At 35.7% G+C, this 14,924-nt stretch overlaps 1 protein-coding gene across 1 annotated transcript in view; it reads right to left on the reverse strand.

Annotated features, from left to right (window-relative positions):
• The window catches only part of TTC27 (tetratricopeptide repeat domain 27), a 134,586-nt gene that overhangs the window by 22,835 nt on the left and 96,827 nt on the right, over positions 1-14,924 (reverse strand). The window contains exons 11-13 of the mRNA XM_050893754.1: positions 13,844-13,939; positions 11,540-11,662; positions 5,187-5,414 (exon numbers count right to left, since the gene is read on the reverse strand). Of these exons, the coding sequence (XP_050749711.1) occupies positions 5,187-5,414; positions 11,540-11,662; positions 13,844-13,939 (447 nt within the window). The remainder of the gene's footprint in view (positions 1-5,186; positions 5,415-11,539; positions 11,663-13,843; positions 13,940-14,924) is intronic.

Genomic DNA, 14,924 nt, shown 5'->3' on the forward strand with positions numbered 1-14,924 from the left:
TTGAGGGTGTACATGGATGGCCCATCCTCAGAGCATACGGATGAACAGGTGAAGATAGAACTGCCAATTACATCTGGCCTGGGCAAACATGAAAATCTACTTTTCAGCATTGTCAGCCTGTCACCTTTCATGATCCTTAAACTCATCATTCAAAGAAGAAACTGCACACGAGGAGAAAACAATGTTTCCCAAATTTCAGAGGGCAAAATTAATAGGAAATAAACATTTAGTCAATCTCATTTTTTAAGCCTCTTTTATCCATCAAGTTTCCAGAAGTCCAGCACTCCCACATGGCTGCTACCTCATTAACTCCACTTTATCTTCTTTCTAGATCAATAACTTTCTGGACTTGAAAAGCGGGGGTAGCGACAGGACCAATCAAGTATGAAATTGAAGGCTAGCTCCAACTCTATAGCTCAGGATACAAGTTAAATAGTGCTTCTGTAAAGGGTGAGAGAAAAACAATCACTGCATTTTTTATAATTCTAACTAGTAACAGCAGCACAGTCTCACTTCTGAGCTTGTGCTTCCAGAATCTGATTTGACTAAAATTTCCACCATTTTAAGTTTTTGAGGCTGATGGTGAGCAGCTACATCTCTCAGGAACTGGCTTACCAATGCTTAAGCTTGTCAATTCCTTTCTCAAGGAAAAGTTACAGCACAAGGAGAAAGTGAAATGATTCTTTACTTCTGTGGAGAAAAGCTATATGAGCAGGTACCTAGTAAAAATCATACAGTGACTGCAAAGAATGATAAATAATTTTCTTTTCTTAATAATTTGAAACAAGATATTTTGCCTAGCAGTAACTATGTAAGAAGGTTTCGACTGAACGGAAAAAATGTGAGAACTGGACATGATGGAGAAGGTTGGGAAAGGTGTCCAAAAGGGATCCTTTAGCAGACAAGAAGAATAAGATGAAAAGTCTCTGGGGTGGGAATTAAGTCAAGGATCCTCATGAGATGCTATGATATGGAGGAAAAACTATACAGAAAATGGAATAGGTCGTGCAGATGGAAGAATGTCACTATATGTTAAAGAAAACTTCAGCATCAATCATATAGAAAATTAACTGTGTAAACAAACAGAACTGGTATGGATTAAATTTTCAGGCCTCAGCAAAAAAGCAGTATAAAGACTGTATCTCAGAACACTTGACTAAAATGGAGACGGTAACATGCTGGGGGATATCAGAAGGCTGTGAAAGTAGAAATCCCAGAAAATACAGGGAGATTTCAATTATTCCACATAGTTTAGTAAATACCATAATGGATGAAATTCCAAGGCTAACTTTTTTAGATATGAAGAAGCTAGTCAGAAGGCAGTACTTACCTTGATCCTGACCAGTATGAATGATCAGGTTCAAAATGTTACCATACAAAAGATACTTTGTAATGTAATTAGATTCACCAGGCCTTCAAGAACAAAGGCAACTTATTTAATACAGAGGATGTTAAATTTAAGAGCTACTTAAAATGGAAAAGCTATGTTAAAAACTAAAATGGGCAGCTAAAAGAGTAAAGGTCTGCAGAAGACTTGAAACATTTAAAGACAAGACATTTCAAGGCTTGGAGCAACTGCACATTGTCATTCAAAAAGGCTCTAAAAAGACTAGACAATCGTAACAGTTAAAAACAAAATAAAGGAGATTGTTAAGAATAAGAGGACATACTTTAAAAGCTGGTGTGCTATACAAATGAGAAAGCTCGAATAGAACAAGTCTGACAGGTTAAATGAAAAAACATGGTAGCTGTGTAAAAAAAACCCTAAACCATCCAAACAAAAAACCAAGGTTCATTGCCTTCTACGATAGCAATGAAATGGTATTTTATCATCCCTTAGATATCTGGACAGGGAGCATGAATTTCTTCCACAATATAAGAAGTACAGTGACTCTTTAATAATATATTTAGGATACAGTTTAAGAACAGACTTAAGCTATTTTTTGTGGAAAGAATGGTAAGAATCCCCTTTTTATTGGTGAAGGCATGGAATCTGCTGATCTCACTGGCTGATGTAACAACTGCTCTGAGGAAAGTGACTGACTGAAAGGTAGCGTAAGGAAAACTTCATCCAAAGTTCAAAAAAGAGTTTTGTCAAGGCTTGTAGAACTAGGTTAAAGTTCTTTTTTGAAAATAAAAGTGCATTGGCTAGAGGTTCAAATGTCGCTACTGATTGGAAAAACACATGAAAATGAGCTGTAAATTGTTATCCTTTTCAAAACTGAAGACAGTGACCAGCAAAGGAAGATGATTTAGGCTTGGACTCTGTTAAAACTTGCCATCAGGAATTTCCAGGCAAGTCTTTAATAAGTCTAAATGATTATGAAATGCTTTAAGAAAGTCTAAACAATTCTCTCATATTAGTGGGAATATCGTTCCAAAATAAGTTAATTACAGTATAGCTGAATACTTAAAAAAGAAAAACACCCAAATCATATATCTGAAGAAACTTTTTTTCATTTTTAAAGCAATTTCTACTATTTGCATATGGCAAATACATACAGATTTTTTTTTTTCCAGAATCCAATAAACTCTTCAGTACAATACTCTTAGGAGTACAGCAGTGTTAGTTTAGAAATAATCTATATCTTGTAGAGCAAAATTAGTCTTTGGAGTTAGTAATTACAATAAAACTTTAAGAGCTCTAGTTGAGTGAAATCCTAGCTGAGTAACTTTTTAATTACTCATTTTTTGGCATCGTTTCTCTCTCTTACAATTCAGTTTCTTTTGAATACAACACAATGACAGAATGTACTATAGTTTTAAGTAAGTACAGAGACTTTTATCGTCATTTCCAAGGACAGACTCTAGCTCAACTCTTGTTTAAGTTACTTTTAGTATTACAAGATGAATGAGAAGGGAGATTGTTGAGAATAAGGCTCTCATTGCATTCTCCAAAACTTTAAATTCCAGATGTCGTTGATGGCAAGGTAAATTGTAAAGTGTGACTGTTTTCCCAAATCGGAGAGAGATCACTTGTCTTGCTTGACACCCAAGAAAATTAGCCTGAGAAATTATGAGGCAAACAGTCTAGCACAAAAGAGGATTATTCTTTTCTTGCAGACTGTGACATGGTGGAGAACGGTGTGGGCACAAAAAAGGTGCTATCAACACACTTATTTCTGGAAAATTCAAATGTGAAGCGACTGGATATAGAGAACCATACACTGTTCAGCACAAGAACTAACAAATCTGTAATTTAACAAGCCGTAAGTTTTGTTATGCAGACTTTCACCACTGGAGAACTGACTGCATGAGCTCTTTGATCTCTGGAATTCTCTCAGTCCAGCCTTGCAAGATGCTTGCAGTGAAAGTGCAACAGAAATGCATCTGTCATCCACTAGGCATGTACTAGAACAAGTAATTCTGTGAGCAGCAGTGCTAATGAAAACGAGTTTCAGACATATTTGAACTGTAAGACTTTCATTCCTTTGTGGATTCTCCAAAGTCTAATATGGTGGTTGGCTCATACTGCAAAGACCTACCTCAGAGACCTCAACCAAATTTGACCAGTTGGCCAAAGAGTACACAAGATTAAAGGAGGGTTGACAGAGAATGGTTTTATCCATTAGATATTTTGGGGAATCACTTGCTGCAGTCCAAAAATCCCTTCCTCCTAAAAGGTTTCTGATAACCACAAAGAAAAAAGAATTTCTTTGTAATAGGGAGTCCTTGTTTACCTGATAAATTATTCACAATTCTGGGAACAATTTATTAATGAATATTTTCCTTGTATTAAAGTCCTTGCATCTAGAATCACTTTCCTCTCTGCTCTTCGTCCACAAGACATCCTGGAATAGGAAACAATTCATTTCTGTAGTGACAGAATACAGATAGACTTTAGAAGACAGTGATATGTCAATCCACATTATCCATTTGCTCAATCTATTTGTTTGAAACAATTCATCTGAATCTTAAATAGAGCTTCCTGAGCAACAAGAGGAGGAAATGTTTGCTTTCCTATATGGACTGGCCTATTGTTCTTGGATTGCCTTTCATTTGAAGCTTCCTTTGGATAGGACACAAAATAAAAAAGCATCCCAGCAGAATACTTCTCAGTTTTGAGCCCTGTAGGCCATCTTCTGCAGCCCTTTATTATCCGGGAGTCCTCTTGATTTCAATAAGGTGCCTATCTGAGTAATATATACTTTGTTGGCATTTCCTCAGTCAGTAAGAGAACTGAAAGACAAGGGAAGCATCTTTGTTCATTTTGCTTTCCATTCTAAAGGTGTTTATAAGTTATCTGGAGTTCACTTGAATAAGAACAGGACTCTGATTCACTGGAATAAAATACGTCACTGACATACAAAAAAAGCTTCGGGATAAACGATTTGAAAGGCTGGAGGCCTTTAAAATTTTTCTAAAGCAGAAGTCCAGCTAGTTATGTGGAACTCAAAACAGCAGCTTCGGCAGTATTCTTTAGAGGGGATGAAGGAGGAATATCCTACTTTCACATGGACCTGGAAATGGCTATGAAGAGCACAATTTATATACATAAACAACCACAAAGCTGTTTTAAATTCTCAAGACCTTTCACAGAGTGGACCTTATTGGGACGGGATCTAGTGGCTGAGAAACTGAAACAAGATTACAAAAATTGTCTGCAGAACAGCTTGCAAAGGATCTGTCAAAATAACCAGCTTCATCAAGAGAACTCTTTTGACTGTGGTTTCAGTTTGATGCATTACTGTAATAAAAGCTATTGTCATCACAAGTGTAACACAATGCTTCTCAGTGACTCCAGAGCAGGACAGACCAGAACACTTGAAAAAGATTTCTGTGAAATACAGAGATCAGAGTTTGTAACTCAAAGCCAGACAAGGCAAAAGGATAATTTCATTAAAATCTGTACAGCATTCTTCTTGTAACTATTTTGCTTGACACTTGTTCATGATTTATTTGATGATAATTATTAATTTTCAGTGCCTTGATCTCTTTGAAATAGAAGAACTGTACAGGCAAAGAGTTAGCTGCGTGCAAGGACCTGAATGCAAAAGGATGTCTTCATTTCACTACGCTACTGTTTTTTGCCAAGCTTCCAAGTACGTGGTGAAAAATTTGCTAAGAATAGTAATAAGCTGTTACTTTGATAATTGTGCACAGAATTGCCTTTTAAAAAAACTGTGTCATCATTCAAAACTGAACACACCAACTAAAACAAAGTCATATGTGTATCATTTCCCAACCTGCATAGGGTTGATCTGCACTGAACGTTCAAAGCACTCCACACATTCCCTGAATTCCCGGTTGCGGAGATGGAGGAGGCCTTTGGAGCGCTGGGCACGGGCGCTACGGTGCCTGGAGAGCTCCCAGGCCTTGTCATAATACTGGTGGTCTTTAAGAACATCACCAAGCAAACAATATAATCCTGGTGTTTCCTTTTTCTCTAACTCCCGCCGGAGTATTTCTTCTGCCTGTTAAAGAACAAAGAGAAATTAATACATAATGGGACAATTTATTTTCAGTTAATCAACTACCTGAACAAATACCATTTAGCACTTTGCAATCATCAGCTGAAGACTAAGTAGAGATAGTAAGGAAACAGTATCTTGATCCAACACAGCATCAAAGATAGTCTAGAGAGAATCTGGTTCCAAACTGTTTTTTAAAAAAACACTTCAACATCAACATTATATGGTGGCTTTTGGTTTAACACACCAAGGAAAATGTATGCATTAAAACAAGAAGCAGCTTACTCCTCATTTTATATCTTAGGGGTGGTATTCTGTCCCAAGAGCAAATATCAGTCCTGGACATCAAACCTACACCTACTTCATAGCAATGCAGTATCAGCACCATTAAGGTATGTGCAATCCTAATAGTTTATCATCTGTGTTTTTTATATATCCTAGTAAGTACCCTTGCAATGACTGTCATTCCTTTTTCTCTAATCGCTCTTTTCTGAAAATAGCTATTTCCATTCTATTATGTCTGAAGACACATCCACTTTCATACTGTTGGTTTTGGAAATGCTACTCTTTTACATAAGATGCAGAAGTTATAAATTTATCTAAATGTTTGAGATAAAATATATTTAGAATATATACAGCATTATGGAAAAGAAGACACAAGCTGGGTCTCCCAGACATCTATTATGGGCTGTAACCAGCTTTCAAAGGCTCTTTATTTCAGGGTCACTATCTCACTCTAACAATAAAATTATTGTTTCTCTTTTAAACAAGAGAGAGTCTGCTTTCTGTGGCTTTTTGAAAAGATAAATACACTGGACAGATGATCTGTTGTTCCGACCAAACCCTTACCTCAGTCCCCTGCTGCAAAAATGTACCATACATAATTCAGCTCAGTATAATTTTTCTATTAGAAAAGATCTATTTGAACCGTCTGAACCAAGAAAGATCCATTGCAGCCTACCACAGAATTAAAGTTTGACATTGTAACACTAGTTATTCTTCTATCTTAGCTAGTTTATCTAAAAAGACAGCTGAGTTCATCTCTGTATTTAAATTATTACTGCTTTTCTTGTTTCTATAAGAACTGTTTTCTTTGCCCTTCAGATGATGTCTGGAGAATCAGTCTCTTACTCTTCCTCCAATCAGTAAAATTCATTGATCCTGTCTGAAAATCATCTTTAAAAAAATGACTTTGTTTTACTTTGCTCTGAAATATTTAATGCATAGTAATTTTAACACTTCATTCTTACTATCATTTTTGTTAAATAAAGTAACAGTAAAGTCTACAAATATTTGAAGTGCACAAATGCGAAGAAGGGATGTATTGTTTAGATTTCTAAAGGGATCTTAAACTAACAAAAATAGAATCCCATTAAGAAGAAAATTAATGGCTGAATATTAGGAAAATAACTTAATGGCAAGTGTTTTTAAGTGCCTATGGAACAGTTCTCCAAAGAAAGCCAAAGAAACTTTCAGTTAAAATTTAGAATTAGCCCAGTCAAAGCACTAGAAAACCTCGCCTAACAAGAAGGCTGCACTTGCAGAGGGTTTGGTTAAAGGGCAGTTTACTTCCCCTTCCCTCCCTCCACTAGTTGCTATGACAAGATTAAAGGAACACATACTAATAATAGATCTTTAAGATGATGTTTTCTAGAGCAGAGAGAACTGGGTGCTTTATTATTGCAGTAATCACATTAGGCACCAAAAGGTAAGTTTCTTTTTCCCCTTCAGAAAAAGAAAAAAGACTAAAATGTTGCTGTGTAAACAGCAGCTATGAGGTGAAAAGTGCATTGCATGCTGCTTCTTTACCTCTTCCTCTGCAGGGCACTCCCAAGCTCAGATTGCTATTCTGTGGCAGTGTCTAGTACTAATCATACACTAGACTAGAAAGCCAACCATTCACTAATTGTATTTCACATTTAAGAGCATAAAACCATCATGTTCTGGTCTAAGCTTACAAGAATTCATTGCCAACGTAAATATTTCAGCACATAGATAAATCAGAGAGTTAAATAACCACAAGCCTGACTTTTTCTTCACCCGATTAGCTATCTGATCACCTCTCTGGCATGTTACAAACCTTTTTATTACTTAAATCTTGAAAGGCTAATACAAAGGATCATAACTACAAACTAAAAAAACCCTGTATTCTCAAAACATTTGTCATTTGTCTTCTACAAAACCAGGTAATACTTTAAAACTGGATTTCTCATTTTGCCTAGGTTTTTGTGAAGAAAAATATTCCTTTCTCCTTTGTAGTAAACTATTTTCAAAAATGCACATTATTCTTTGGTAAGAACCCTGCTCCTGCAAAAAACAAATGCCTTAACAACAAACAAACATTATCAAGAAACATTTTCCACACAGCTCACGCAATGTACATAAAAAGAAATACAACCATTAGAGATTTATTCTTACCCATTAAACAGATACTAATGATTAATTTGTATGCTTTATAACTAAAAATTACATCTAAATTAAATAAGCTTTGATAAGAAAATTATCAATTAAAAGTTACCTAAAAAGAAAAAAAAATGAAGCTGTATAATCCTTGCTGACTGAAATAGATGTAATTATAACAACACTGCTTTTCCCAGAATGGCCTGTACCACAATGGATGGCACTCAATACTCAGTTCCAAAGTCAGTTGATTCAAACATGAGAAAGATTTAGGCTGTCATCTTGCTTTCTGGACTAGTATGGTTGGTATGGGAATTAAACAGGCAACGCTTCACAAAAATCCCCAATCAGTAAAGAGGGTTCTGTTTTAAATAAAAGGTGGTGCCTTTTTATTACTTACTACAGAGACTCCTGGAAACCAAGTTCAAGATTCATCTTGCATTTGGCTTTCCAACCCTAAACTTCCACTTTGTGTCCCATCCACATGTTCCCATGCTTTTATTTGTTTCCTAAAAGACCCTATTAGCCTCACTCTTCACAGATTACCAGTTCTATTATTTGACAATTCATTCCTTTGCTAGTTCAAAGTATTTCCTAAAATGCTTTAATCTTTTCTGCTTGCACGTTATTTGCTAGGCTACCAGAGAAATAGCATGAAGAAGCAGAACAGACGAGCATGAAAAGAGGTAGTGAGAGAAAAGGAAAGCTCTTCAGTTTTCATTTCATCTTCCCTGTAACTTCATGCATGACCTTGGGCAAGCCATTTACTCCTCTTTCTCAATTTTGTAGCTACATATAGGAGTGCTTACCTGCCTTCTACATCTGTTATGATATGTAGTGGGAATCAATCAAGTTCTTGAACGAGCTCATGCACTAATCAGTATAGTACTACTTGACTTTGCATCTGGGAAGCATTTCCTGAATTTAAAGGTGAGCTTCTGAGATCTTAACATGTAGACTGTGGATTACTGGGTATGTTGGTCTAAAACCAGACTGTGTACCATGCTGTTTACTCTGAGGAGATGATAGAACAGGGATAGGGCTGAAAACAGTGTTGTAAGATGGAATACCAGGTTGATGCTAAAAGGTAGATCTCATGAATTTATCAAAGGTCAGCAGCTACCATGCTTTAGAGCTCCTGCAAGGGAGAAAGGCCTCACTTCAATTGGAAGAGCTGAAAATTCACATCTCTGGTTCATCCTTTCTTTTTTCTTTAGCAGGGAAACAGTACCATTTTTAGTGCATTATCCATTTCCGGTGAGGTTGAAGAGACCTCTTACACCTTAACCAAATAAAGTTGTCCAACGTAAATAATACTCTCGAGATCTCTGGGTCCCCCTCAGAGTTAAAAGAAGGGAGAGGGACACTTTTCAACACCAGTTCTCACTACATACATGGAGACTAGTGTTTCTTTTTGCAACAAGTCTGTTAAAGGAATACAACGAGTAAAAGATTGGAATGAGAAAGCCACAGCAACTATCAACATACTGTGCATTCAGATTTTATAATACTTTTTTTTTTTTGTTCCGTGCCCTGTTTTGCTCATCGCTTGGCACTCTGTTACTCTTCTTTTGACTCATGTTATGGTATCAGTTTCTACTAATTTTGTTCGGATTATGAAACAAATACGTATAGAGCTGTATCTAGTAAAAGATCCACAAAAAAGTTTGCTAAATCTTAGTGACATCTTACTCTGCAAAATTTGTACTGCTACATGGCCCTGTTATAACTGAGTGAATTATGTATTTCCGAAGTGCATGATGTGGAGCTTCGCATAGCCTTATCTACATGCTTTGTTTCTTTGTCAGTGCATAATTCAAAAGTAGGAGGAAGGAACGTATTACTTGGATGTGTAAGTACTCATTAAACGCATTGATATTGCTGATATTTGGCTGTTTTATTAGATTTTTCAGTATTTAAATTCAGGTTTTCTATATAAAAGCATTTGTGAGTGAAAAACATGCAGAAGTTTATTTAATAGAGTTTGTTCTTTTGGGCACATATATGCCAAGTTCTTTAATGTCATGAACATCCACTGAATGACATATTGCTCTAGTAGATTCTCGTGCATTTCTAAAAGAATAACTACCATGTTTAAAAACATAAAAACATTTTTGATAAATACAAACAGTTCGTGCTCAGAAAGCTTTCTGATAAGGAGCACAAATAGTCACTCCCCTTGGTGTACAGCTAAATGTTTCTAATTTTCCGGCTTTTTTGGTCTGAAGCTAGCTGTTCTCCCAGCACTACCGTTACTTAGTACTTACATAGCATTTTCTGTTTTTCAAAGCACAGCACAAACCCTCATTCTGAAAGCATTTCTAAGCAGTTTCCTGTGTCAGATATCCTGTTCTATTCTCCAAGTGCCATTTTCATAACTCCCTAAGGGCAGTTTGTGAATGTAACTAGGACAGAATGCATTTCCAGGAAATGGAAAATATTGACCTCTATTTCTGCACTGTACTGAAAAGATTGGGATATTAGCATACTATGCCCAAGGCATGCATAATGTGACACAGAATTTGCCAGCAAAACGTATCTGTCAGTTTATAATGACCAAAATCTAGGCATTGGTGTATGATAATTAGAAAAAATGTTAAGTATGAGAAATTCTGCATTTTTTCTATTAATTGAAGTTATAGCTCTCTATTCTGTAAGCTTAAAGTAGTTTAAGCATAGTCTTTGTGCTTATGGTGTCATAAAGGCACACATACATTCATATATTTAATGCTACCATATACCAAACAGAGGGAAAGAACAGAGAAGAAAAGAAAAAACATATTTTTGTCTGAAAGTGTATATTTCTGAAAGCTATATAAATTCTGAAAACAATGCTTGATAGCATAAATTCCTGTTACAGTCTTTTTGTGTGAGAGACTGCACCAGAAAGAGAACACAGCTAAAGTTACACACAAGTAGGCATTGCTGCCAGGTATCATTTTGTAAAATCTTCCTATCAATTCCTCTAATAGTAATAGCAAAATAATCAACAATAGGAGAGCTGCTACAGCCTGCTACCAGCATTTTTAAACAATTCTGTCACCGATACATAGACTTAGATGATGGCTTTAAAATGTCTTTCTCTGGAGCTGATCACACATAGCTGCAGCAGTGTTAAAGAAACAATGGACAAGTTCAGGAAAACATCAACATAGACTTAAAATAAAGCCTTTTAATCTTACGCCACTTCTTGTCTCAAATGTTTGATTCTGTAATTTGAATATGTTAACATTAGGTAATTAAACACATCAAGCACCGATGTTGTTCTATTTAAAGTGTTTTTAAAAACTACAGTTAATAGCTTGAAATCAAGTGGGAAAGAAAACTACTACTCCCTCCAGACAAAGCTCCAAGACCCTATCATGAATGACTGCTACAGCCTTCTCGAAACGTCCACATTACACCTTGCTGTGCATCCATAGTTGTTAACTTAATTTTCCTTGAATGTTTTCAAGAATCACTATCACAATCTTCTTGCTTCTTAAGTTATTTCTTATTTACCAACTTCTCTTTCATGTGGTCATTACCCCAAATCTTTTTTTTTTTAGCATTCACAGGTTATAACAGACTCGTATCTCATGTGTCCATTTTTCCTAAACAGACTTTCCTCATGATACCCCTGTAGAAGTGAGTGTCATTAATGAACTGACAGCTCAAGCCAGACAGTCCTTCATACTTCAGATCCTATTTCAAGACAGGATCTCAGCTGTAAAAAACATTTTTCTTACCTTCCCATGCTGTCCTGCTCTTTCATAGCAGATTACTGCATCTTCCCACATTTCCAGCTCCTCAAATACCTGTAAGGCAGAGCTGGTGCATCCCAGCTCGAAGAGTAAGCTTGCAAGCTGACGCTGGAAAGATAAGACATTCCAGGTAACTGAAAACAGGTAAGTAAATACTATTTACATTTTTATAAGATGTTAGAGGCATTTCTGACATCAACAAGAAGCAGATAGAAAACATGGGATTATTCTCTTGAAACTTCAAGCTGGAGCCTCAAACAATGTATATACCTCAACGCCCCCCCCCCATCAATAGAACAATAATTGTTTTGATTTGAATTTTGTACATCAGTAGCTTAATTACTTTGAACTAGTTTATAACATAATGCAAAAATGGAAACAGACATGGCAAGGATGAATTGACAGAGCTGAAGTTTCACCCCTTAAATGAGGCACATGGCCCATGTGGCTGGCGAGCAGCTGCGGCAGGATGTTGGGAACGCTGAGAGTGGGAAACAGAGGCTGAAGGAGGGCATTAAAGCCTCTTCTAGCAATGGTTTGCCATAGCAATCCATACCTGTGAAAAAACACAGATGAAGAGGAAAGCTCTGATACAATTTTGTTAGGTACTTGTGAGAAACCATTGTCCCAAACAGCCACTGCCAAAAGGTGTTAGTTTTTAGTCAAATCAATATTGGATTTGAGTTCAGATTCAACTCCCTAGTTGAGTTTTCCTCACAGATAAGTCAGCCTCTGTTATTTCAAATTCAGCTATTATTTCAGTGTACTTATGAAAATAAATGAGCAATCTTTTCAATTTAAAAACAAACAAGGTATGTTTTCATGACTTTGAAAAGTTGTCTTTGGTCTTTTGTTTATTTTTTGAGAGGAGATTAAAATCGCGTATAGGTTTTCATCTTTGAAGAAAGGATAACTTATTTACTATGTGTGACAGATATACAATTTGGTTTGCAAAAACAAATAGGAGCATTCTGTATAAGGACACCTAATTATGCTAAGAGATCCCATACAGTGAACCTCTGCAGTATTTTTGGTGATTCTGAATTGATTCCCTGAAGTTCTCCACAGAGGTCATGGACCTCTCTTCATAGGCTTGGGTTCAGTACCCATTACAAATCCAAGGAGTTACAATGCGGGAATAGACTGACAGTCAAAAAATTAAGAACTAGCTACAGTTCTTTGACATAAATATGTAACCAACTCTGAAAATCTGCAACAAAGTAATTATTTGTTAGCTTGATATTAATTGCTTAGGAAAAACCCTACATTTGTCAGTGCCTGGAACTAAATTTCATTTATGTTTTATCAAATTTACTCAGAGACAAATTTGGTAAAATTTATATAGGCAATGCCTCTTCATTTGATTAGAAGACTGCAGCCATCTTCCATTATAAATCTCTATTTTAGTATTTCTATCTTGGGCTTGGATAATTGGCTTGGATTGAAAAGTGCCACTCTGACGACTGGAACTGCCACATTTGCTAGTTTTATTGCAAGCACCTGTTGAAAGGTTGTGTGGACTAATTTGAGAATGCTAGAAAATATGATTGGTTAAAGCAACATACATTGAAGTTAGAAATCAAAAAGGAATAAAACACCATTAGAAGTAAACAACATGAACACCTTTGGAGGTATGCAATGCAAACAGTTTTCTTAAGTTTGTTAAATACAGCATCATCAGATAAGACTCTAATGTGTAGATTTCTGTTCTTGAAAGAGTTTATTGTCAAGAGAAACAGTGTAGTTTTGGAAAAAAAAATCCTGTCAGCACTAGTAAAAAGGGGCATGTCTCAAAAATAAAAACTTTCTCAGCTCGAGGAGTTCTTCAGTGTACTTTTGACTCCTAACTTGGCTGCTTTGACCATGATCCACTTTCTGAAAACAACCTAGAGTGAGCGGTCATTAAAAGATGAGAAATATGCAAGTAATAGTAGCATAAGTAAACCAGTAATAAATAGCAAGACAGTGGCAAGATTATTTTTACAGGAGATATGTTGGAAGCTTGTAAGTTTTGGTCTGTTTTTTATTGGAGGAAAAAGGAAAGTAAAGAAGAATTGCACTACAAGCAATTACTTCTGTGCATGACAGAACAAGACATCTGAAAACAAAACACTGTAGAACTTGATTTCTTTCCAGATAAACCTGGTGTGTTGTTAGGTTATGTCTTTATTTCTACAGTGTTTCAACTCAAGATCATATCACACTCTCTTGACTTTGGAGTCATGCAGTATCAAAAATAGTAAGAACCACAGACTTTTAAGTAAAGCTTGAAATGGGATTGCTTCACACCTGTATGGCCCAACGTGGAGGCACCTGACAACAGTAGAAAACCTTCATGCGTTCAGATACCGATGTATTTACATCTTCAAATTGGTCTGCAAGTGCCTGTAAATGCAAAGTATATTCTGATTTAGTATTTACTTAGACTTAATCAACCTAAAAAAAAAATTCAAAGCATTCAGGATTTTAGGCATTCTTGACATAATGGAGAAATTATATTAAACATAACACTAAATGCCAGTAAGTTTACACCGTAATATGCTACAAGTCTTTTTATTACCCCATGTAAGAAAATGTAATAAACATTTATGTAAAAACTCTTTATTACAGCTAATAACAAATAAAAAAGCTTTGAAGAGATTCAAATTTCAAAGTACATGTAACAGGAGTAAGAATTAAATTTACAATCCCAAACAAATACTTGCAGAGTAAAACTGTGTCAAATATTAAAGTGACCTTGCCTAATGCATTTCAATCCTTGAGCTAGTTTTTCCCTAAGATAGTATTGAGGTGCTTTAGGCATGAAATTTCTTATTAAAAAGAGAGAGAAAGACGAACATATAATAGTGGACCATGCTTTTGGAAACACAGTTCTAATATAGAATAAATTATTGTGACTTGGAGTACAATTGAATTCAGGCTTTATTTTTCTTTTGGTGGAGCTTTAAATTGTTGAAATGTTTTCTTCTGAAACCGTTTGAAAGAGAATGGTAACTTTTGCATAGCAAAAGTGCAGCAGCTTCAGCGCTAACTTTTTCTCTGAAAATCCCCTATGAAGTTATTTAAATCAAAATTCAATAGCAAGAAAAATAAAATATTAAAGGTAGCTATAGCCAGAAAGTTGGTTAGAAATTTTAAGATAAGGGAGAAACTCTCTTCAAATGCCAGTCATCACTAAACTAGCAAATTTAAGGCCAGAAGTATAAATAACGGAATATTAAATTACTTGCCTTCACATGATTCATCTATCTAAGTCTCGCATATAACTCAGTCAAAGATTTATAGAAGGAACTAGACAGGTTCTCAGAATTTTCTCAGCATGGAAACTGAATGCAAAGATTCCCAAACAAAAGGAAAAATTGGATAAGAT

Source organism: Gymnogyps californianus, chromosome 3 (genome assembly GCF_018139145.2).
Source record: "Gymnogyps californianus isolate 813 chromosome 3, ASM1813914v2, whole genome shotgun sequence".
Classification (NCBI taxonomy): Eukaryota; Metazoa; Chordata; class Aves; order Accipitriformes; family Cathartidae; genus Gymnogyps; species Gymnogyps californianus.